At 42.0% G+C, this 22,817-nt stretch overlaps 1 protein-coding gene across 1 annotated transcript in view; it reads left to right on the forward strand.

The window, feature by feature from the left end:
- The window catches only part of HKDC1 (hexokinase domain containing 1), a 64,230-nt gene extending 47,583 nt beyond the window's left edge, over nt 1-16,647 (forward strand). The window contains exons 17-18 of the mRNA XM_036265609.1: nt 11,502-11,735; nt 15,750-16,647. Coding sequence (XP_036121502.1) covers nt 11,502-11,735; nt 15,750-15,894 — 379 coding nt within the window. The 3' untranslated portion in view covers nt 15,895-16,647. The remainder of the gene's footprint in view (nt 1-11,501; nt 11,736-15,749) is intronic.
- Nucleotides 16,648-22,817: the final 6,170 nt, after the last annotated feature.

A 22,817-nucleotide genomic window follows, 5' to 3' on the forward strand; every position in this document is an offset into this window, starting at 1 on the left:
GCCCTTCCCATCTGGCAACCAACAAAATGTTCTCTGTATCTATGAGAATGTTTCTGTTCTACCTGTTCATTTTGTTTGTAGATTCCATTGTTGATAAATATGTATTCATTGCCATTTTGTTTGTTCATATATTTTATCTTTTTCTTCAAAAAGACCCTTCATCATTTCATATAATAACGGTTTGGTGGTGATGAACTCCTTTAACTTTTTCTTGTCTGGAAAAGTCTTTATATGACCATCGATTCTAAATGACAGCTTTGCAGGATAGAGTAATCTTGGTTGTAGGTTCTTGGTTTTCATCACTGTGAATATTTCTTGCCACTCCCTTCTGGCCTGCAAAGTTTCTTTTGAGAAATCAGCTGACAGCCTTATGGGAACTCCCTTATAGGTAACTAGCTGCCTTTCTCTTGCTGCTTTTAAGATTCTCTCTTTGTCTTGAACCTTTTGCATTTTGATGATGATGTGTCTTGGTGTGGGCCTCTTGGGGTTCATGTTGTTTGGGACTCTCTGTGCTTCCTGGACTTGTATGTCTGTTTCCTTCACCAAGTTAGGAAAGTTTTCTGCCATTATTGTTTCAAACAGGTTTTCGATTTCTTGTTCTCGCTCTTCTCCTTCTGGCACCCCCAAGATGTGAATGTTGGCATGCTTGAAGTTGTCCCAGAGGCTCCTTACACTATCCTCATTTTTTTGGATTATTTTTTCTTTTTGCTGTTCTGATTGGGCGTTTTTTGCTTCCTTATATTCCAAATCGATGGTTTGCTTCTTGGATTTATGTACTTTACTATTGAATATGTGTAAATTATTCTTTATTTCAGTAAATGCCTCCTTCAATTCTGACTGTGCATCCATAATTTCTGAATGGTCCTTTTTTATGCTCTTGAGGCCCTCACTAAGTTCATTGAGCATCCTTATAAGCAGTATTTTGAACTCAGCATCTGTTAGGTTGCTTGTCTCCATTTTGCTTCGTTCTTTTCCTGGGATTTTGTTCTGTTCTTTCATTTGGGACCTGTTTCTTTGCCTCCTCATTTTGGCTGCCTCCCTGTGTTTGTTTCAGTGTATTACTTAATGAGAGGTATGGAGCTAGCTGAGACCAGATTCTGATTGTTTGAAAGAATTTGGGAAAAACCTGAAGCAGGATCCAGGACAGGCCAATCCTATGGTTAAGCAAGTGGCAACAGCTTGGGTGGGCCTGAAAGTTGGGTGGGGCGGGGCCTCAGGGAGTCAGCAGGGCGGGGCTACCAGTGTGAGCCAGGTTGCTGGAGTCCCAGATATGGTGGCTGTCTGCCGCCCCAGGGAAGGGCTCACCAAAGGAACAAAGGCCTCTGACAGCACTTTTGTCCCGGAGAAAACCCCCTCTCCAGCCCTCGCTCCAGTGCCAAACAGCTCAGTTCTTCCCTGTATGTCTCTGGTGTCCCTCGAGCTGCCTCCCCTCCAAGCTTAGAGGGAGTGAGTTTGATAAGTTTGTGCGCGGGGCCCTTTAAGGAGCTGCTTGGGGCTCCAGCCGCTTCAGCTTCCCTGTGTCTCAGTTTCTGCTGGTTTTTCCAGCCAGAAGTTATGGGGACTTCTCTTCCTGGCACTGGAACCCTGAGCGGGGCATCTGGTGTGGGACAGGGACCCCTAAGTCCTCAGGAAGGACCTTCCCAGCTGAGGTAGCCTCCTGATTTTTATCCGCCACACGTGGGTGTGGGACCAGCCCATCGTGCCGCCTCCGCCGCTGCCGCCCCTTGCTCCTCCGTTCCTCCTACCAGTCTGGATGTGGCTGCTGCTTTAATTCCGTAGTTGTAGGACTTCCATTCAGCTTGATTTCAGGCGGTTTTGAATGATGGTTGTTCTGTAGTTTAGTTGTAACTTTGATGTGGTTATGGGAGGATGCGATACCGTATGCCGCCATCTTGACCGGAAGTCCTTTGGTGTAATTATTATAAATGGCTGTATCATGTTACATTATGTTGCTATCAATTATTAAACTTGCCCTTTAGTATAGGATGGCTAGATTGTAATTTCTGTAGTTTTGAATAGCACCGTAATTATTGTTTTTGTATGCATAGTCAATGGCACCTCGTGGATTATTTCCCTAGTAGTAGAAGCATCTCGTTAAAGGAAGCATTTCTGTATGGACAAACTTTTTAAAAGGGTGGTTGCAGTTCCCTTTACCACCAGTTGGGCACAGGTGTCCACTTCACTGCTTTTCCTACCAGCCCTGAATGTGATCAGACCTTCTGTGTTCGGAATTTCTCTCGGTTTGTATTCCTTCACTTAATGCTCCCGGTCTTTATGGCCATATGCCAGCAAACCATTTTGGGAAAGAAAGAAAACTCTGTAAATGAGAGCAGTGTACTTATTGAGGGAAATCAGATGGACTTTTGCGGAGGAGTTCTTGCTGTGTAAGGAGGTGGTGGTAGCAGCAGCAGCAGCAGCAATTTTGCGTTTCCGAAGTAATGATTAGCAAACATTTGGCCATAAAGGTTTTTAAAAAAATACTTTGACTTCTATAGGCATTTTTATTTTTAAATTTTATAACATGTTTTTTAAAAATTGATTTTTTTAAAGAGAGAGGAAGGGAGAGATAGAAACATTGATATGAGAGAAAAACATCAATTGGCACACCTCTTCCTGGGGATCAAGTCCACAACCTGGGCATGTGCCCTGACCAGGAATCAAACCACGACCTCTCAGTCAATGGGAAAATGCTCAGTCCACTAGCCACACCAGCCGGACTCTACAGGCATTAAAAAAACAACAACCTCTATGGAATAAAAGACAATCATGTCCATCTGGTGCCAATGGGACGATAGTAGGTGCTCTGCTGATTGTGGCCCATTTCAAAACACGTTGAAGAGGTGGGGCAGCCATCTCAGGGGAAGGGTTTACAGTGTCAGAGCCTGAGCTTAAGATTCATTTCTACCACTTAACTTGTTTGTGCTGTGTGACCTGAGGTATGTAACTTCACCTCTCTGAACCCCGATTGTATTCTTTAAAAAAATTTTTTCTTTATTGATTTTCGAGAGAGGAATGGAGAGGGAGAGGGAGAGAGAGAGAGAGTGAAACAGAGATGAGAGAGAACATCAATTGGCCGCCTCCTGTAAGCACCCCACTGGGGATTTGGCCCACAACCTGGGCATGTGCCCTGACTGGGAATCAAACCCACAACCTCTTGGTGTGGGGGTCAATGCTCAACTACTGAGTCACACTGGCTGGGCCCAATTTTCTTCTTTATAAGATAAATAATTGTTTTGCTGCTTAACCCCAAGGAATGCTCTGAGGATCGAGTAAGAGATCATACATGAAAGAACTAGGTAAACTGTGAAGGGATAGACCATAGAAGGAATTTATACATACTACCCATTCTTAACCAAAAGAAAGAAAATAAGAATTACTGGTAATCCTACCAGCATCTGAATAGATTTCCTTCTACTCATTTTTTGTGTACAAGGATAAACATTTATTTATTTATTTATTTTTCCTCACCCGAGCACATTTTTGCATTTATCTTGAGATAGAGTGGGAGGGAGAGAGGGAGAAGGAGAGAGAGAAACATTGATGTGAGAGAGACACATCGACTGGTTGCCACTCACATGACCCCAAACGGGGCAGGGACAAACCCAGGTACGTGCCCTTAGCGGGAACTGAACCCAGGACTCTCCTGTCTGTGGGCTGAAGCTCTAACTGCTGACCCACACTGGCTAGGGCAAGAATAAACATTTAGAAACAAAAACAAACCAAGACCATATGACATGTAGTAGTTTAAATTTATTTATTTATTTTTAAAATTTATTTATTTTTTAAATATTATTTTTGTTACAGATGTTTCTCCTTTTTTACCCCATTGGCACCCCTCTCCCCATCCCCCCCACCCAGCCTCTGGTTTTGTTGTCCATGTCCATTGGTTATGCATACTTGCATATAAGTTCTGTGGTTTATCTCTTCCCACCCCCACCACACCCTTTCTGAGGGTTGTCAGTCTGTACCCTACTTTCATGTTTCTGGGTCTGCCATATTCCTCAGACTGTTATGTTTATTATATTCCACAAATAAGTGAGATCATGTGGTATTTGTCTTTTTCTGCTTGGCTTGTTTCACTTAGGATAATACTATCCAAGTCCCTCCATGTCATCTCAAAGGATAAGAGATCTTTCTTTCTTACAGCTGCATAGTACTCCATTGTGTGTATGTACTACTGCTTTTTTATCCATGCGTCTACTGGTGGACACTTGGGCTGTTTCCAGATCTTAGCTATTGTAAATAGTGCTGCTATAAACATGGGGGTACATATATTCTTCCTGATTTGTGTTTCAGGCTTCTTAGGGTATATTCCTAGAAGTGGGATCACTGGGTCAAATGAAAGTTCAATTTTTAATTTTTTGAGGTAACACCATATTGTTTTCCATAGTGGCTGCACCAGTCTGCATTCCCACCAGCAGTGTACTAGAGTCCCTTTTTCTCCACACCCTCGCCAGCACTTGTTCTTTGAGGATTTGTTGATGGCAGCCATTCTGACAGGTGTGAGGTGCTACCTCATTGTTGTTTTAATTTGCATCTCTCTGATGATTAGTGATGTTGAACATTTCTTCGTATGTCTCTTGGCCATTTGTATGTCCTGTTTGGAAAGGTGTCTAGTCAGCTCCTCTGCCCATTTTTTAATTGGGTTCTTTATCTTCCTTTTGTTGAGTTGTATGAGTACTCTATATATTTTGGAAATTAACCCCTTATCTGATGTATCATTGGCAATGATGCTCTCCCATACAGTGGGTTGCCTTTTCATTTTGATGATTGTTTCTTTTGCTGTGAAGAAGCTTTTTAGTTTGATGTAGTCCCATGTGTTCATTTTTTCCTTTGTTTCTGTTGCCTTAGGTGATGTATCAGTGAAAATTCTGCTGCGTATGATGTCTGAAATTTTGATGCCTACATTTTTTTCTAGAATTTTTATGGATTCACGGGTCACATTTAAGTCTTTTATCCATTTTGAGTTTATTCTTGTGTATGGTGTAAGTTAATGGTCTAGTTTCATTTTTTTTGCATGTAGCTGTTTAATTTTCCCAACACCATTTATTAAAGAGGCTGTCTTTACTCCACTGTATGCTCTAGCCCTGGCCAGTTTGGCTCAGTGGTTGAGCATCAGCCCGCGAACCAAAGAGTCCCGGGTCCGGTTCCTACTAGGGGCACGTACCACAAAAAAAAAAAAAAAAAAAAAAGGTGACTCAGTCCATTGTATGCTCTTGCCACCTTTGTCATATATTAATTGAGCATATTGCCTTGGGTCCATTTCTGGGTTCTCAGTTCTGTTCCACTGGTCTATATGCCTGTTCTTGTGCCAGTACCAGGCTGTTTTGATTACAGTCACTTTGTAGTATAACCTGATATCTGGTATTGTGATCTCACCTACTTTGTCCTTCTTTTTCAAAATTGCTGTGACTATTCGGGGTCTTTTTTGGTTCCATATGAACTTTTGAAGTATTTGTTCTAGTTCTGTGAAGTATGTCGTTGGTATTTTGATGGGGATTGCATTGAATCTATAGATTGCTTTGGGTAGTATGGACATTTTAATGATGTTAATTCTTCCAATCCATGAATAAAATATGTGCTTCCAGTTTTTTATATCTTCTTCTATTGCTTTTTTCAATGACCTGTAGTTTTCTGCAAATAGGTCCTTTACTTCTTTGGTTAAGTTTATTCCTAGGTATCTTAAATTTTTTTTGCTGCAGTGGTAAATGGGATTGTTTTTTCAGTTTCTCTTTCTGTGAGTTCATCATTGGTGTATACAAATGCCGTCGATTTCTTGATGTTAATTTTGTATCTTTCTACTCTGCCAAATTTATTTATTAAGTCTAGTAGATTTTTGATGTAGTCTTTAGGGTTTTCCATGTATAATATCATGTCATCTGCAAATAATGACAGTTTCACTTTCTCCTTTCCAATTTGGATCCCTTTTATTTTTTCTTCCTGTCTGATTGCTGTGGCTAAGACTTCCAGTACTATGTTAAATAAGAGTGGCGAAAGTGGGCATCCTTGTCTTGTTCCTGTTCTTAAGGGAAATGCTTTTAGTTTTTGCCCATTGAGTATGATGTTGGCTGTAGGTCTTTTCATATATGGCCTTTATTATGTCAAGACATGATCCCTCTATTTCCAGATTGCTGAGCGTTTTTATCAGAAATGAGTCCTGGATTTTGTCGAATGCTTTTTCCGCATCTATTGATATGATCATGTGGTTTTTATTCTTCATTTTGTTTATGTGGTGTATCACATTTATTGATTTGCGAATATTGTACCAGCCTTGCATCCCTGGAATGAATCCCACTTGGTCATGGTGAATAATTTTTTTGATATATTGCTGGATTCGATTTGCTAGTATTTTGTTCAGGATTTTGGCATCTATGTTCATCAGGGATATTGGACTGTAGTTTTCTTTCTTTGTAGTGTCTTTTTCTGGTTTTGGAATTAGAATTATGCTGGCTTCATAGAACGAGTTTGGAAGTCTTCCTTCTTCTTGAACTTTTTGAAATAGTTTGTGGAGAATGGGTGTTAGTTCTTTTTTGAATGTTCGGTAAAACTCCCCTGTGAAGTCATCCGGGCCTGGGCTTTTGTTTGCTGGGAGAGTCTTGATTACCTCTTCAATTTCCTTAGTTGTTATTGGTCTGTTCAAGTTTTCTATCTGTTCCTGGTCTAGTTTTGGGAAACTGTGTTTCTAGAAATTTGTCCATTTTGCTTAGATTGTCGAATTTGTTGCCATATAGTTATTCATAGTAGCTGTAAACAATCTTTTGTATTTCTGTGGTGTCGGTTGTTGCTTCTCCTCTTTCATTTCTGATTTTGTGTATTTGAGTTCTCTCTCTTTGTTTCTTGGTGAGTCTAGCTAAGGGTCCATCAATCTTGTTTATCTTTTTGAAAAACCAGCTCTTTGCCCTGGCCAGTTTGGCTCAGTGGTTAAAGCGTCGGCCTGCGGTACAGAGAGACCCGGGTTTGGTTCCCGCTAAGGGCACGTACTTCGGTTGCAGTTTGTCCCCGGCCCTGGATGGTCGTGCGGGTGGCAGCCACTCGATGTGTCCCTTCACGTCGATGTTTCTCTCTCTCTCTCCCTTCCTCTCTCTCCCTCCCACTCTATCTGTACAAAAAATGGAAAAATATTCTCGGGTGAGGATAAAAAAAAAAAAAGAAAAGAAAAACCAGCTCTTTGTTTCATTGATCCTTTGACTTGTTTTTTTTAGTCTCTATGTCATTTATTTCTGCTCTGATCTTTACTATTTCCTTCCTTCTACTTGCTCTGGGGATTTCTTTTTGTTTGCTTTCTAATTCTTTAAGTTGTGAGGTTAGACAATGAATTAGAAATTTTTCTTGTTTCTTGAGGTAAACCTGTAGTGCTATGAACTTCCCTCTCAGAACTGCTTTTGCTGCATCCCATAGATTTTGTGTTGTTGTGTCTTCATTTTCATTGGTTTCCAGGAAGTTTTTAATTTCTTCCTTGATCTCCTCAGTGACCCATTCATTGTTTAATAACATGCTATTTAGCCTCCATGTGTTCAAATGTCTTTGCATGTTCATGTTGCAATTGATTTTTAGTTTCATGCCATTGTGATCTGAGAAGATGCTTGATATGATTTCAATCTTCTTGAACTCGTAGATATTTAGTTTGTGTCCTATCATGTAGTCTGTCTTTGAGAATGTCCCATGTGCACTTGAGAAGAATGTGAATTCTGTAGTTTTGGGGTGTAATTCTCTGTAGATATCTATTAAATCCATTTGGTCTAGTGCTTCATTTAAGAGTCTCTGTTTCCTTCCTAATTTTTTGTCTAGAGGATCTATCTAGTGGTGTCAACAGGGTGTTGAAGTCTCCTGCTATGATTGTATTGCTGTCGATATCTCCTTGGAAGTCCTCCAGAAGATTTTTAATATATTTTGGTGCTCTTATATTGGGTGCATATATGTTTATCAAGGTTATATCTTCCTGATGGATAGATCCTTTCAATATTATGTAGTGGCCTTTTTTCTCTAGTTATGGCCTTCATTTGAAATCTATTTTATCAGATATGAGTATTTCTATCCCAGATTTTTATTTGCTTTCCATCCCTTCAGTTTCAACCTATGTGAGTCTTTTGCTTGGAAGATTTTTTTCCATCCCTTCAGTTTCAACCTATGTGAGTCTTTTGTTGTGAGGTGGGTCTCTTGGAAACAACATATAGATGAGTCATGCTTTCTTATCCAATCAGCTACTCTGTGTCTTTTGATCGGAGCATTCAATCCATTTACATTTAAGGCGATTATTGATATGTACTTATTTATTGCCATCTTTGTTTAGTTTGGTTATATTTTTCTTCCTATTTCTTCTACTAATTACAGCAATCCTTTTAACATATCTTTTAGTGCTGGTTTGGTGCTAATGTATTCCCTTGGCCTTTTTTTGTGTGGGAAGCTCTTTATTTGACCTTCTATTTTGAATGATAGCCTTGCTGGGTAGAGTAGTCTTGGATTCAGATCCTTGTTTTTCATGACCTTGATTACTTCATACCATTCCCTCTGACCTGTCATGTTTCTTGTGAAAAGTCAGCTGAGAGGCTTATGGGGTTTCTTTTGTAGGTAACCTGTTGCTTATCTCTCGCTGCTTTTAGGATTCTCTCTGTCTTTAATTTTTGGTATTTTAATTACTATGTGTCTTGGTGTGGGCCTGTTTGGGTTATTCTTACTTGGGGCTCTCTGTGCTTCTTGAACTTTAATGCCTTCTTTCTTCACCAAATTAGGGAAGTTGTCTGTCATTATTTCTTTGAATATATTCTCTAACCCTTGCTCATTCTCTTCTTCTTCCGGGACTCCTATGATGCGAATGTTATTACGTTTCCAGTTGTCCCACAGTGCTCTTAAGCTGTCTTCCTGTTTTATAATAGTTTTTTACTTTTTGTTTTCTAATTGGTTGATTTTTTCTACCCTGTCTTCTAATTCACTGATCCGGTCCTCAGCTTCCTCTACACTGCTTTTTTAGACCTTCCAATGTGTTCTTTATTTCTGATATGTCATTTTTGAACTCTTCTTGGTGGTTTTTAATTTCCAATTGGTTTATTTTCAGCATCTCTATGTCCTTACTCATGCTGTTGAGCTTCCTCAAGATCATGGCTCTGAATTCTATCTCTGTTATCTTGCTGAACTGCTCCACATTGATCTCATCTTCGGTGGAGGTCTCATGTTCTTTCATTTGTCTTTTGTTTTTGTTTCACCATTTTGGCTGTCACAGTGGGCTTTGGAGCCTGTCAAGTTTTCCCTGTGGGTGTTGGCGTTCTGCTGTTAGTGGCTCCCTCTCCTGGGTTTAGATGAGCAAGGGGGGACCCACGTTAAACACCACTGTCAAGTCTTACTTTCCTGGTTAAAGTTGCTAGCCCAGGAAAGGTACTGTTATCCTCTAGCTTTTTGCCTGGAGGCTAGCAGTCGAGGTTACTTGGGATGTCAGTTGATTGAAAAACTCCCTCAGGTGCTCAATGTAAGGGGATTTCCCGAGGGTGGGGCTGATGCTGGTTGTTAGTGAGCCTCAATTAGCATTTCAATGGCCCACAGGGTGGGGTTGAATCTCCAAGGGAGGGGCTCTCCCCAGAGCTGTGGGAAGGAGCAATATGGCCACCGTCCTGCGTGGCAGCAACTCAGCAAAAGCTCTGAGCGCCCTCCAAATCCTGTGTGTTCCCACATAGTTCCAGTCCCATCTGTCCTCCCTTTGCCGGAGCCCAAGGTGAGTGGCTGTGGCTATTTTAGCATCTATCCCGGCTCTGTTCAATGGAGCCCCTTGGGAGTGTAACCCGAGGGCGCTGCTCACAGCTAAGGCCGCTGCTGTCTGTGGGCTCCCAGCCCTCTCTTATGCCTTCGCAATCCTACCAGGGTCGAGTCAGTGTCCCCTGGTTATATGGTCCTCGCAAGCTGCTTTTCTGTTGCTTTTTCCCGTTGATTTGTCTGTGTTATAGTTGTAATTCCAGTTTGGTTCTGGGAGACGGTCTGTGTAGCTTCCGTTTACTCAGCCGCCATTATGGAATCTTTATAATTTATTTTTTCACTTAATACATCATGAACATTTTAAATCCTCACCTGAGGCTATTTTTCTATTTATCTTCAGATAGAATGGGAGGGAGAGAGAGAGAGGAAGAGAGAGAGGGAGAGAGAGAGAAACATCGACGTGACAGAGACATGAACCAGCTGCCTCCCGCATGACCCCGACCAGGGCTGGGACCAAACTACAACCAAGGTATGTGACCTTGACCGGAATTGAACCTGTGACTCTTTGGTCCATGGGCTAACACTCCAACCGCTGATCTACACTGGCCAGGGCTTTGTTGTTGTTGTTGTTAATCCTTATAGGGGGATATTTTTTCATTGAGTTTTAGATAGAGTGGAAGGGAGGAAGGGAGGGAGGGAGGGAGGGAGAGAGAGAGATTAATATGAGAGACACACATTGATTGGTTGCTTCTCACATGACCCTGACTGGGGCCAGGGATTGAATCTGCAACCCAGGTATGTGTCTCTGACCAGGAATCAAACCTGAGACCCTTCAGTCCATGGTCCAACATTCTAACCACTTAGCAAAAACAGCCAGGTTATGAACATTTTTCATAGCATTAAATAGTGTCATGGAAACTCATATTTAAAGTCTACAAAGGATTCTATTGTCTGGCTACACCCCCATTTACCTGTTGAATTTGCTATATGGTGATAGAGGTTGCTTTTAAGTTGTTCTCTCTTGATAACACTCTTCTTCCCTAAGTATTACCCGAGACAACCAAGGCTGTAACTTTGTGTTGTTTAGCTTGAGAGTCAGAGCTCTGTAAGTTCAGTGTGAGATAGGCAGGGTCCAGACTCGAGGCTTACGGGTCCCCACGATGGGCGCTTCTGCACATGTGCTTACGGTCCTGCCAGTTTCTGTTTACTTGGATGCTGATTGTACGTTGCATATTCATTTATTCATTTGCCCATTGTGTGTACACAGCCTTATGCTGGCCACTATTGAGAATGCAGTCTTACCCTCAAAGAGCATGTAGTCTAGTTGAAAAGAGAAAGCGCAGAATCAGAATAGACATAAAGAAGGAAAGTTGGCCAACTGAATGGGACCAGAGTACCAGAAGCTGGTGTGTTTAGTGGGAGAGGCTGGGCTGGTGTGAGAAGGCGTGTGTTTGAATCCCTGCTCTCTAGTCTCTGTGGGTAAGTCTCTAGCAGTCTGAACCTCTGATTCCTCTTCTGAAGAATGAATACCTAATGTTTTGGTTGCTGAAAATAATAATAGTTCCTAGTGAGATAGCAGATTTAAGCATACCTATCATAAGGAGTTCTCATACTTTATATTTTAAGAATAATGGGACTTTCCATGGGTGGCAGAACTTAAGTTTCAGCTTCTAAGGCATTTTGCTCCAACTTAGCCATCGTCTGGATCATTTTCTCCTCCCTCCTGCTGGGACATCTAGGGATGGGGGGCTGTGAGCTGTGTGGGGCAGATTCCGGGGCCCCAAAGAGCAGGTCTGACCTCCTACTCTTCCTGCCTGCAGCGATCGGCTGGCCCTCCTCCAGGTTAGGAGAATCCTGCAGCAGCTCGGCTTAGACAGCACCTGTGAGGACAGCGTCGTGGTGAAGGAGGTGTGCGGAGCTGTGTCCCGTCGGGCGGCCCAGCTCTGTGGCGCTGGCATGGCTGCCATCGTGGAGAAAAGGAGGAAAGACCAGGGGCTGGAGCACCTGACGATCACTGTGGGCGTGGACGGCACCCTGTACAAGCTGCACCCTCAGTGAGTGCCTGAAAGGGCGAGGTGGGAGGGTGCTGAGGTTGAGAGCAGACCCAGTTGAACCTGACCCTGGAGGCTCTGTTTCCTAGTGGCATGCTGTGGGAATATTTGCCACCCCCTCTGAGCCCCAGCTGTGAAAAGCAGGCAGTAATGATCTCCATGTCATAGAGCTACATGAAGATTACACGGGTTAATACATGTAAAGTGCTTCACACAGTGCTCAGTAAATTCCAGTGATGATCATTAACCCATTCCCTCCTGGCCCCACAGGGAGTAATGAAAACTGAATATTTTGTATAACACAGAGCATTGTCTAGTATGAGCTGGTTATAATTTTCTTAGCTCAGAATAAGCAGACAGAGGATTAAGAGCCCCGTCAGGCAATATGAGTTTGAATCCAGTTTCTTACCCCCTGTAAAATGAGGACAAAAAGCATACGTGCCTTGTAGATTGTTGTGAGGGTTAAGTTAAATAGTGTATGTAGCGTACTTGGCACATCATAAAAACTTCAGTGATGAAAGCTATAATTAAAAAAAATTTTTTTTCTTTATTGATTTTAGATAGAGAGGAAAGGAAAGGGAGAGAGAGAAGACATTGATTGGCCACCTCCTGCATACCCCCCACTGGGGATTTGGCTCACAACCTGGGAATGTGTCCTGACTGGGAATCGAACCAGCAACCTCCCAGTGCATGGGTCAATGCTCAACCATTGAGCCACACTGGCCAGGCTAAAAGCTATAATTATTATGTTCATTTAGTGTTTTAATATTTTGTTCCTCTCGCTCTTTAAAATCAATAAAAACATATTAATAAAATGTAGCAATACTTCCCAAATTGCTCTTCAGATTAAACATAATCACTATTAAGATCCTAGCAGACTTCTTTACAGAAATTAACAAATTGATTCTATAGTTCATATGCAAACACAAAGAATTCAGAATAGTCAAAACAATCTTCAAAGAAGAACAAAGTTGAAGAACTCACTAAAAAAAACCAAAAGCTAAAAAAAAAAGAACTCATCATACTTTTCTATTTGAAAACTTACTCTAAAGCTACAGTGATCAAAACAATGTAGTACTGACATAAAGATAAACATACAGATCACTGGAATAGAATTGAGAGTCCAGGAATAAACCTAAACATTTATGGTCAACTGATTTTCTACAAGGATACCAAGGCCATTCAATGGGGAAAGAATATTCTTTTCAACAAATGGTGCAATAACTGTATATCCACATGCAAAAAATAAAATTGGACTTCGACCTCACACTATATACAAACATTAAGTCAAAATGGATCAAAGACCTGAATTAAGAGCCCAAACTATAAAACTCTTAAAAGAAAACATAGATGTAAATCTTCGTGACCTTGGATTAGGCAGTGTTTTAAAATATGACATAGAAAACATAAGCAACAGAAGGAAAAAAACTGATAAATTGGACTTCATCAAAATTTTAAAATTTTGCATACCATCGAAAGTGAAAAGAAAGAATAGAAGAAAATATTTGAAAATCATATATCTGCTGAGGGACTTATATCTAGAATATACAAAGAACACTTAAAACAACTCAACAATAAACACAAGTAATCAATTTAACAAATGAGCAAAGAATTTAAGTACATATCTTTCCAAAGAAGATCTAAAAATGGCCAACAAGCACTCAAAAAGATGCTCAATATTATTTAGTCACTAGGAAAATGCAAATCAAAACCATAAAATAACGCCCTGGCCCATGTGGCTTGGTTGACTGAGCAGTGTCCCCTGCACTGAAGGATCGCTGGTTAGATCCCAGTCAGGGCACATGCCTGGGTGGCAGTTTCTATCCCTGGTTGGGGCACATATAGGAGGCATCAGATCTCTCTCTCTCTCTCTCTCTCTCTCTCTCTCTCTCTCTCCCTCCCTCCCTCCCTCCCTCTCTTCCAGTCTCCCTCTTCCACTTCCTGTCTCTCTAAAATCAATTTAAAAAAACAGACATGAAATACCATTTCACACCCACTTAGGATGGCTATAATAAGAAACAGTGACACTAACAAGGGTTGATCAGGATGTGACAAAATTAGAGCCCTGATGCATTGCTGGTGGGAAACAGTTTGGCAGTTCCTAAAAAGATAAACATAGGGTTACCATATAACCCAGCAATTACATTCCAGGTGTACTCAAGAGAATTGAAAACATGTTCACACAAAAACTTGTTAGTGATGTTCATACCAGCATTATTCATACTGGCCCAAAGGTGAGACAACCCTAATGTCCATCAGCTAATGGGTGGGTATAGCCATACAATGGAATACTACTCATAAAAAGGAATGAAGTACTGACACATGCTACAGCTTTGACAAATCTTGAAAACATCATGTTAAATGAGAGAGGTCAGACTCAAAAGGCCACATATTATAGGATTCCATTGTATGAAATGTCCAGAATAGGCAAATCTATAGAGATAGAACGATTAGTGATGGCTGGTGGTTTCTGAGGGTTGATGTGAATAGAGAGTGACTATTATTGGGTATGGGTTTCTTTTTTAGGATGACAAAAATGTACTTGGATTAGACAGTGGTGATGGTTGCGCGACTCTGTGAATATACTAAAAACCGCTGAAAGGAAGAGAGGAAGGAAGGAAGGAAGGAAGGAAGGAAGGAAGGAAGGAAGGAAGGAAGGAAGGGAGGGAGGGAGGGAGGGAGGGAGGGAGGGAGGGAGGGAGGGAGGGAGGGAGGGAGGGAGAGAAAGAAAGAAAGAAAAGAAAGACTTGATTGAGCAGTGACTGCCAAGCCGTTTTTTCCTATCTCCTGGGAAGTTTGGGTCTAATTACCCTTATTGTGCCTCCAATATTAGTCTACATGTTCTTCTCTCCCCATGTAACCAGCAGAGCCCCAAGGAGATTCAGTGGTTGGCAGAGTCACCCACTGCTGTGTGCTAGATTTGAGCACAGACCTGCTCTGGCATGCTGGCCCTTGGAGGTGACCGTCATCTGCAGTTACAGTAACCCAGGGTCCCAGGCTTTTGGTACACACATTTTGATCCCACAGACTGGCCTGAGAACTGACTGCCAGGATGTCAATTTAAATGGATTTAATATCTCTAATAATAGCTGAGAGAGGCCAAGTATTGTGATTAAGACTGTGCTTTGGGGGAAAATTAATGGAGGGAGAAATGGATGATGGATGGATGGCTAAAACAAACAGGGCAAAAATTTTAACTTTGTTTAGTCTGGACAGATAGCGTAGAGGTGCTCACTGAATTATTCTTTCAACTTTTTTGTAAGTTTGCAAATTTTGAAAATAAAAATTTTCACAAAAAACAAAATGTAAACAAAAAAGGTGGGATTTGGAAAAAGTAAACAAAAAAGGTGGGATTTGGAAAAAGACTGGCCTAGTCCAAATCCTAATAAACTGACTAGTTGTACAAATTTGGACAAGTCTCTTTCTTTTAAAAAAAAAATGTGTTTTTAATTTATTTGCATATCAACCAGGAAAGTCTCTCTCTCTTTTTTTTTTTTAATCCTCACCCGAGGACATTTTTTCATTTTTTGTTCAGATAGAGTGGGAGGAAGAGAGAGAGAGAGAAACATCGATGTGAAAGGGACACATTGAGTGACTGCCACCTTCACGACCAACCAGGGCCAGGGACAAACTGCAACCGAGGTACATGCCCTTAGCGGGAACTGAACCCCGGTCTCTCTGGACTGCAGGCCGACGCTCTAACCACTGAGCCAAACTGGCCAGGGCAAGTTTCTTAACTTTTGAGCATCAATTTATTTATGTAGTGAAGATAGTAGTAATGATTTTCAAACTACTTTTTGTTACACTTTGATGTTCTGTATGTGAAACACCTAGAATATTCTCTGACAATAATTGCTCAATAAAAGGCAATATTAAAACAGCTTTTCAAAAGAAACCGTATCAGTTGTTCTAAAGCCGTGGGAAGCAAGCTGGAAGCGACAAACTAGATTGAAATAATTTATAAATATGCCGACTCTATATGTAAGTGCTGACGACTGTTTTTCCTCTTTTCCACAGCTTTTCTTCGATATTACAGGAAACTGTGAAAGAACTAGCCCCTCAATGTGATGTGACATTCATGCTGTCAGAAGATGGCAGTGGAAAGGGAGCAGCTCTGATCACTGCTGTGGCCAAGAGGTTGCAGCAGGCACAGGAGAACTAGGAAGCCCCGTGGCTGGGCCCAGCGTGCCTTGGATACTGACCAACCTTTCCTCGGCAGATGAGTTGATCAGGGGCCAACAGGCAAGCTTCTGGCTGACTTCGCCTTCTGGATGGCTGAAAGAGAACCCCAGGTTCTCGAGTATTCTTAGCATTTTGTTACTAGTTTTCAAGGGCAGTACATGCTCTCCCTATTTGCCATATTTGGACCCAAGATGGGCCAACTGGTAAAATCAAAGCGTGTGGCTTGAGAGATCCCTTTTTAGCACAGTTTTCAGTTGAGGCCTGACCTGTCAGTTCTCTATGGCTTTGGGTCTTGTGGCTGCTGGGCTTGCAACATATGCACCATGTGCCCGTGTGGCCCGGCTGGCTCAGCTCCCGCTGGTGTGCTTCGACTGTCGCTGTAGCAGATTGGCCCTCTGCTTGTGGGTGCACACTCGAGAGGGTGAGGGACGCATGTCATAAACCGGAGATCTAATCTAACTTGTCCTTAACTTGTCATGTTGACTCCAAAACTTTGGAGTATTCAGCCCCAGGATGGAGGAGGAGGGATTGCCAGGAAGCCTGCAGGAGGCTTTTCGTGCTCGTGGGGAGTAGTGTCAGCATCTCAATACCCATGTGTCATTGGCAGGGGTGTCATTTGGGGCACTTGTTTTTCATTTTACATGTGGTTTGTGTTGCTTTTGGTAATACTTGTTTTAAGAACTGTTGGGTATATGAAATCCAGTAAATGAATAAAAAATATTTTATTTCCCAAGAATCTTTGCATGAGGTGTTAATGTGTCATCTGGGAGGCTTACTTGGTAACTTCATGCTCTGCTGGTGGCATAAGGGGCACAGAGAGTCCCCAGTTGCTGAGAGCATCTCTCCAGTCTAAACTCCTTACCAACGGGGGGAAATACATGAAAGATCTATAGATCTTTAACAGATTATCCAAATTTCATTTGAATGAATGCTTCCAGCGAGTTTGTCACATGATCCTGCAGTCTAAAAGAGTGAGAGAGAGGCCCGCTGAGGCTGGGGACAGATGAGGGAGCTGAAATTCTCTGGAAAATATTTTTTTCATATATTCAGTCAATATATATGGAGATACTGCTGTGGGTAGGTGCTAACTTCGTCAAAATGAACTTTGTTGTATTTTAAGATTATATCTCCCTGGAGAGAGGTTGTATGGATTTATTAAATTTGTCTTTTTATATTTTAAGGTTATGTCTCTTTGGGGAAACATTTTACCTGATCAGATTTTGTCTTAGTGAACCCCAAACCTTGTCTTTGTTTTCTTATCTTTCTCCAGTTCTCCCATTCCTTGGTGAGACAGGTCCAGCTCCCAGTCCCTTCTCCCCTTAGTTCTGCTGGGGGTCTCTCCCTTTGCCATCCACGTAGACAGATGATCTGGCCTAGAGATGTAGGTGGCTGTACCAGCACATTCTCTCACAACCTGGCCTCTCAGCACCTGTTTGGCAAGATGAAGAGGTCGCACAGGCTTGACCTCTTAAGAGAATGAGAAGCCCCAAGGTATCCAGGCAACCTTGCACATTCTGACTAATTGATGTCATCACAAAATCCTTGAACCATGACGGAACTGCAGAGGGGCAGAAATCGGCTTACTGTCTTCGGACAGGCCAGCCACCGAAACACCTGGGTGATGGAGGGCTGACTTCTCAAAGTTTGCTAGGCAAGACCAGCAACCACGCAAGGTAAAGGCTTCTCATGAGAACCCCACCGATTTTTCTTCTTGGGAAGAGCATCTTTATCTACACTTTCTAGTCCTGTGGTTACTCTCTCCCTGGAAACTTTTGGCTAGAAAGAGCAGATGAGCACAGATTTAAGAAGTACATTTTCCCCATGACTCTGACTCTGCAGAACAAGGGATCTCATCCCCATTTGTCCTCAAAAGTCTTGCTTTCTCTTTTTTCCATTAGCTGAATGGGTGCTCCATGAGAATAAAGACTTGGGTTTCATTTTTTATGTTGTCCCCATAGCCTACCACAGTGGCTGCCATTGAGTAGCTATTGGACAGTTCTCTAAATGAATGATTGAATGAATGAATGAGTCATTGCTCTCCTTTGAATTTCTCCATTCTTTTACTTTATCCAACAGGACTTGAGCTTTATACACAGAGATTCTCTCTCTCTCTCTCTCTCTTTTTAAATCCTCACCTGAGGATACTTTTCCACTGAATTTTTTTTTTTTATCCTCACCCGAGGACATTTTTCCATTTTGTTGTTGTTGTTGTTCAGATAGAGCGGGAGGGAGAGAGAGGAAGAGAGAGAGAGAGAGAAACATCGATGTGAAGGGACACATCGAGTGGCTGCCACCCGCATGACCAACCAGGGTCGGGGACAAACTGCAACCGAGGTACGTGCCCTTAGCGGGAACCGAACCCGGGTCTCTCTGTACCGCAGGCCGACGCTCCAACCGCTAAGCCAAACCGGCCAGGGCTCCACTGAATTTTTTAAAGATAGATTCAGTGGAAGTGAGTGGGAGTGAGGGGGAGAGAGAGAGAGAGAGAGAGAGAGAGAGAGAGAGAGAGAGACATCTATGTGAGAGACACACATCAATTGGTTGCCTCCTGCATGTGTCCTGAACAGAGTGGGGATAGAACTTGCAACCCAGGAACATGCCCTTAGCTGGAATCGAACCTGCCACCCTCTGGTGCATGGGCTGACACTCTAACCAATGAGCCACGCTGGCCAGGGCCATGGTAGATACTCTATAAATGATGGTTCAATGAACACTAAGTTCTGTTCTAGGCACTGAGGACTGAAAGAAATATAAGACACAATTCCTACTTTATAGGAATTCATAGGCTGGCAAGGGAGGAAAGACATGCAAATATCTGCAATACAATATGGTAAACAGGAACAAGATGAAGACGTAATTCCTAACCATGTCCTGCATCCTTTAGATCAGGCGCTCTCGACCTGTGTGTCTGTGCGTGTGTGTGTGTGCGTGTCTACGCGCATGTGTGCACATGCACCATAAACCCCTTTGGCAATCATGTGCAACCTATGGACCTTTTTACAGAATAATTTTTTTAAATGCATAGCATTAAAAGGAAAGCCAATGGTAGTAAATTACAATTATTAGAATATTAAGGTGGTGATATAGTAATATATGTGCTTATTTATTAATGCATCCTATAACAAGGTTTAGCAGGAACCTAATAAAACCATAATTTTGAAGTCCTGATGAGTATAAACCATGTTTTTTGAGACATTTGCAACAACAGTACAGATCTAAAAATGTCTGTGATTTCTACTGGAGACAGAATCGCAGGTGCTGCTGACACTATTGTTGACCACATTCATAATGCAAGGAAATGCTAAATTTCAATTAGAGGTGATTGAAAATAAAGTTGTAATGTTTTCTCAAAGTTTAAAGATTCCCCCTTTGGGGAGATCCCCCCTTGGGGCCCAGGTTAATAAGCCCTGATTGAAATGTCCTAGTACACCTGACATTTACTTAGGGATAGCATCTTAGAGAGACAGTGGGGTTTCTACTCAGAACAATTGGACATGCTTCCTGAACTTCAGTTTCCTCATGTAAGAAAGGGGAATAATGTGACAAACTGACAAAGTTACGTGAACTACACAAGCTGCATGTCTAGACATGGGGATGAGCTATAAGCCACTTGTGCATGTATAAGGTGGTTGTGTTGTGGTTGTTGCTGTTGTGATGGGGCCGTTCTTATCATGGACATGAGCAACTTGAACATGAGCATTAAGGTCCTTGCACGCCTGCTGCTCAGACACGTGGATGGTTAATGAGTGGCAAATGGGGGAAATGGATTTCTCACACCCACTTCCCTCCACTGTCTTGATAGTTCCTCCCTTGCCTTTTCACAGTTGAAACTTCTGGTAAACCGTATTTTATTAGAGGAAGGAGGGGACTTGGGAGAAGTTGGATAATAATAGAGGGATCTGGTAGCTCATATTTGAGGTGAACTAGGAGGGGCAATTAAGGTAGAATAGTTTGATTCATTTCTGGTCCAGCCAGGGAAGATTGAAGCCAGGGAGAAAGTGAAGATACTTTTAAACTTCGTTTTTTTAAAATATGAGAGGGAATCAGTGGGGGAAAAAGGAGAAACATCTGTAACAAAAATTAATCAATAAAAAAATAAATAAAAAATAAAAATAAAAAAAATAAAATATGAGAGGGAAAGCCCTGGCCGGTTTGGCTCAGCGGTTAGAGTGTTGGCCTGTGGTCCAGAGAGACCCGGGTTCGGTTCTCGCTAAGGGCATGTACCTCGGTTGCAGTTTGTCTCCAGCCCTGGCTGGGTTGTGCCGGTGACAACCACTCCATGTGTCCCTTTCACATTGATGTTTCCCTCTCTTTCTCTCTCTCCCACTCTATCTGAACAAAAAATGAAAAAAAAAAAAAAAAGTCTTCGGGTGAGGATAAAAAAATATATATATATGAGAAGGAAAGAGAGATAAGGAGAAAGGTAGGTCATTGACAATAGTTGGGGGGATTGGCCTAATGAGCAGGAATGCACTAACGCTACAGGGACAATCCCATGGGCTGCCATTCACATCGTAGTCTATATGTGGCTCAGCTTCCATTGAGTCACCTCTCTGGTCTAGCATGGTCTAGAGTGGTCCTTCCCAAAGTATGTTCCAGGATTAACTGGATGTTCGAAAGTCGGCCAGTCTCTGGAGTAACCTTTCCTTTAATTCTCAAATAAAATGGCTCATTTCTCCATCCCACATTCTGCAGAAAGGCCTAATATCCCAACAATTCCTGAAGGGAATGCTTATAGATATCCTCCAGTTACCCCTCTATTCTTGCTCCAGCTTGCTTCTTACTCATCTCAACTGCTCTCAAAATTCCTGCAGCTGCTGCCGCTCTCTGTTTGGCTGACATGTGGAACTGTCCCTTCCTCTTGGATTCCCCAACACACCATTAACTCCAGGCCAGTGTCTGGACAGACTGAACTAAAGGGTGGGGCTGTGGAGGGGGACTACTTCACAGAACAGGAAACAATTTAAACATGAGTATTAGACAACAAAGTTCTACGACCATCCCCACCCCAGAGAATTTCTCACCGGCCATGTCTCTCCACAGGCTCTGCTGGCTACCATGTTGAATGAATGCTTCCCATTTTCTCTGGAGACTTCTTTCTGGTGTTCTCTTCTCTGATTCTGGACAACTCTCACAAAACGAAAAATTCTTCTTGCTTTATTTTACAGAGCAAGTGACTCTGATATGGTATCAATCTACTCCTAGGCCAGCCTGAGATCTCATCTTTCCCAACCAAAAGGCCCACTTAGGTGTTTGACTAAAAAGAAGCATTTTCCCTTTAAAAGGAATTATTCTGTTCTCTAGAGTCAAGCTACAGCAAGCTTCATTACTTGACATACAGTAAACTGTACACATTTAAAGTGTATAATTTGATACGTTTTGATGACATTACCACAATCGAAGTATTGAACATCTCTATCACTATAGAAAGTTTCCCTGTGACCCTTGGTAATCCTTCCTTCCCACCTCTTACTTCCTCCCTCATTCTTAAGTAACTGTTGATGTGCTGTTTTCTGTTTCTATATAATTTAGTTTGCATTTTCTAGAATTTTATGTAAATGGAAGCATACAGTTGATTCACTTTTTTCATCTGGCTTCTTTCACTCAGTATACCTATTTGTTTTGATATATATCCATGTTGTTGCAAGTATCAAGAGTTCAAAAATAGACCTTAGAGACATAGAGAGGAATACAGTTCAGACTGACAAACCTCAGAGGAGGCGAAGAGGGATGAGATAAACCAAAGAACTTATACGCATATATGCATAACTAATGGACATAGACAATGGTGCTGGGGGGGGGGGGGGCAGGGTGCTGAGGAGAGTGTCTAGGGGGGAATAACGAGAAACATCTGTAACAAAAATAAATAAATTAAAAAAAACAAAACTCCAGCCCTGGCCAGTTTGGCTTAGCAGTTGAGCATCAGCCTGTGGACTACAGAGTCCTGGGTTCGGTTCCTGCTAGGGGCACGTACCACAAAAAACAAAAAACAAAAAACAAACAAACAAAAACTCCACCATAAGCAAAATAAAATAAATAAATAAATTTTTAGAAAAGTATCGCCCGGCTGGTGTGGCTCTGTGGTTGAGTGTCAACCCATGCACCAAGAGGTTGCCAGTTCGATTCCTGGTCAGGGCACATACCCAGGTTGTGGGCCCAATCCCCCGTGGGGGGAATGCAGGAGGCAGCCAATTGATGTTCTCTCTTATCGATGTTTCTATCTCTCTCTCCCTCTTCCTTCAAAAATCAATAAAGAAAAAAAAATTTTTTTTTTTTTTTTTTTTTTTTTTTTTTATCCTCACCCGAGGATATTTTTCCATTTCTTGTACAGATAGAGTGGGAGCGAGAGAGAGGAAGGAGAGAGAGAGAGAAACATCGACGTGAAGGGACACATCGAGCGGCTGCCACCCGCACGACCAACCAGGGCCAGGGACAAACTGCAACCAAAGTACGTGCCCTTAGCGGGAACCGAACCCGGGTCTTTCCGGACCGCAGGCAGACGCTCTAACCGCTGAGCCAAACCGGCCAGGGCAAATTTTTTTTAAGTATCAAAAGTTCATTCCTTTTATTGTTGGACATTCCAATGTATGGACATACCACAGTTTGTTTATCCATTCATTTTTTCATGGATATTTGGGTTGTTTCCAGTTTTTGGCTATTACAAATGAAACAGCAAGAATGTTATATACAGGTCTTTGTATGGATATATACTTCCATTTCTCTTGGGTAAATAACTAGGAGTAGAATAGCTAGGTCATTAGGTTAAAATTTTTAGACAAAAGTGAAACTCTTTTCCAAAATGGTTGAACCATTTTATATTCCCATCAGCTGTATAGGAATGTTCGAGTTTCTCCACATCTTTGCCAACACTTGGATTGGTTGGTCATTTTAATTTTAGATACT

This window comes from Molossus molossus, unplaced genomic scaffold, assembly GCF_014108415.1.
Source record: "Molossus molossus isolate mMolMol1 unplaced genomic scaffold, mMolMol1.p scaffold_m16_p_17, whole genome shotgun sequence".
NCBI classification, from domain to species: domain Eukaryota; kingdom Metazoa; phylum Chordata; class Mammalia; order Chiroptera; family Molossidae; genus Molossus; species Molossus molossus.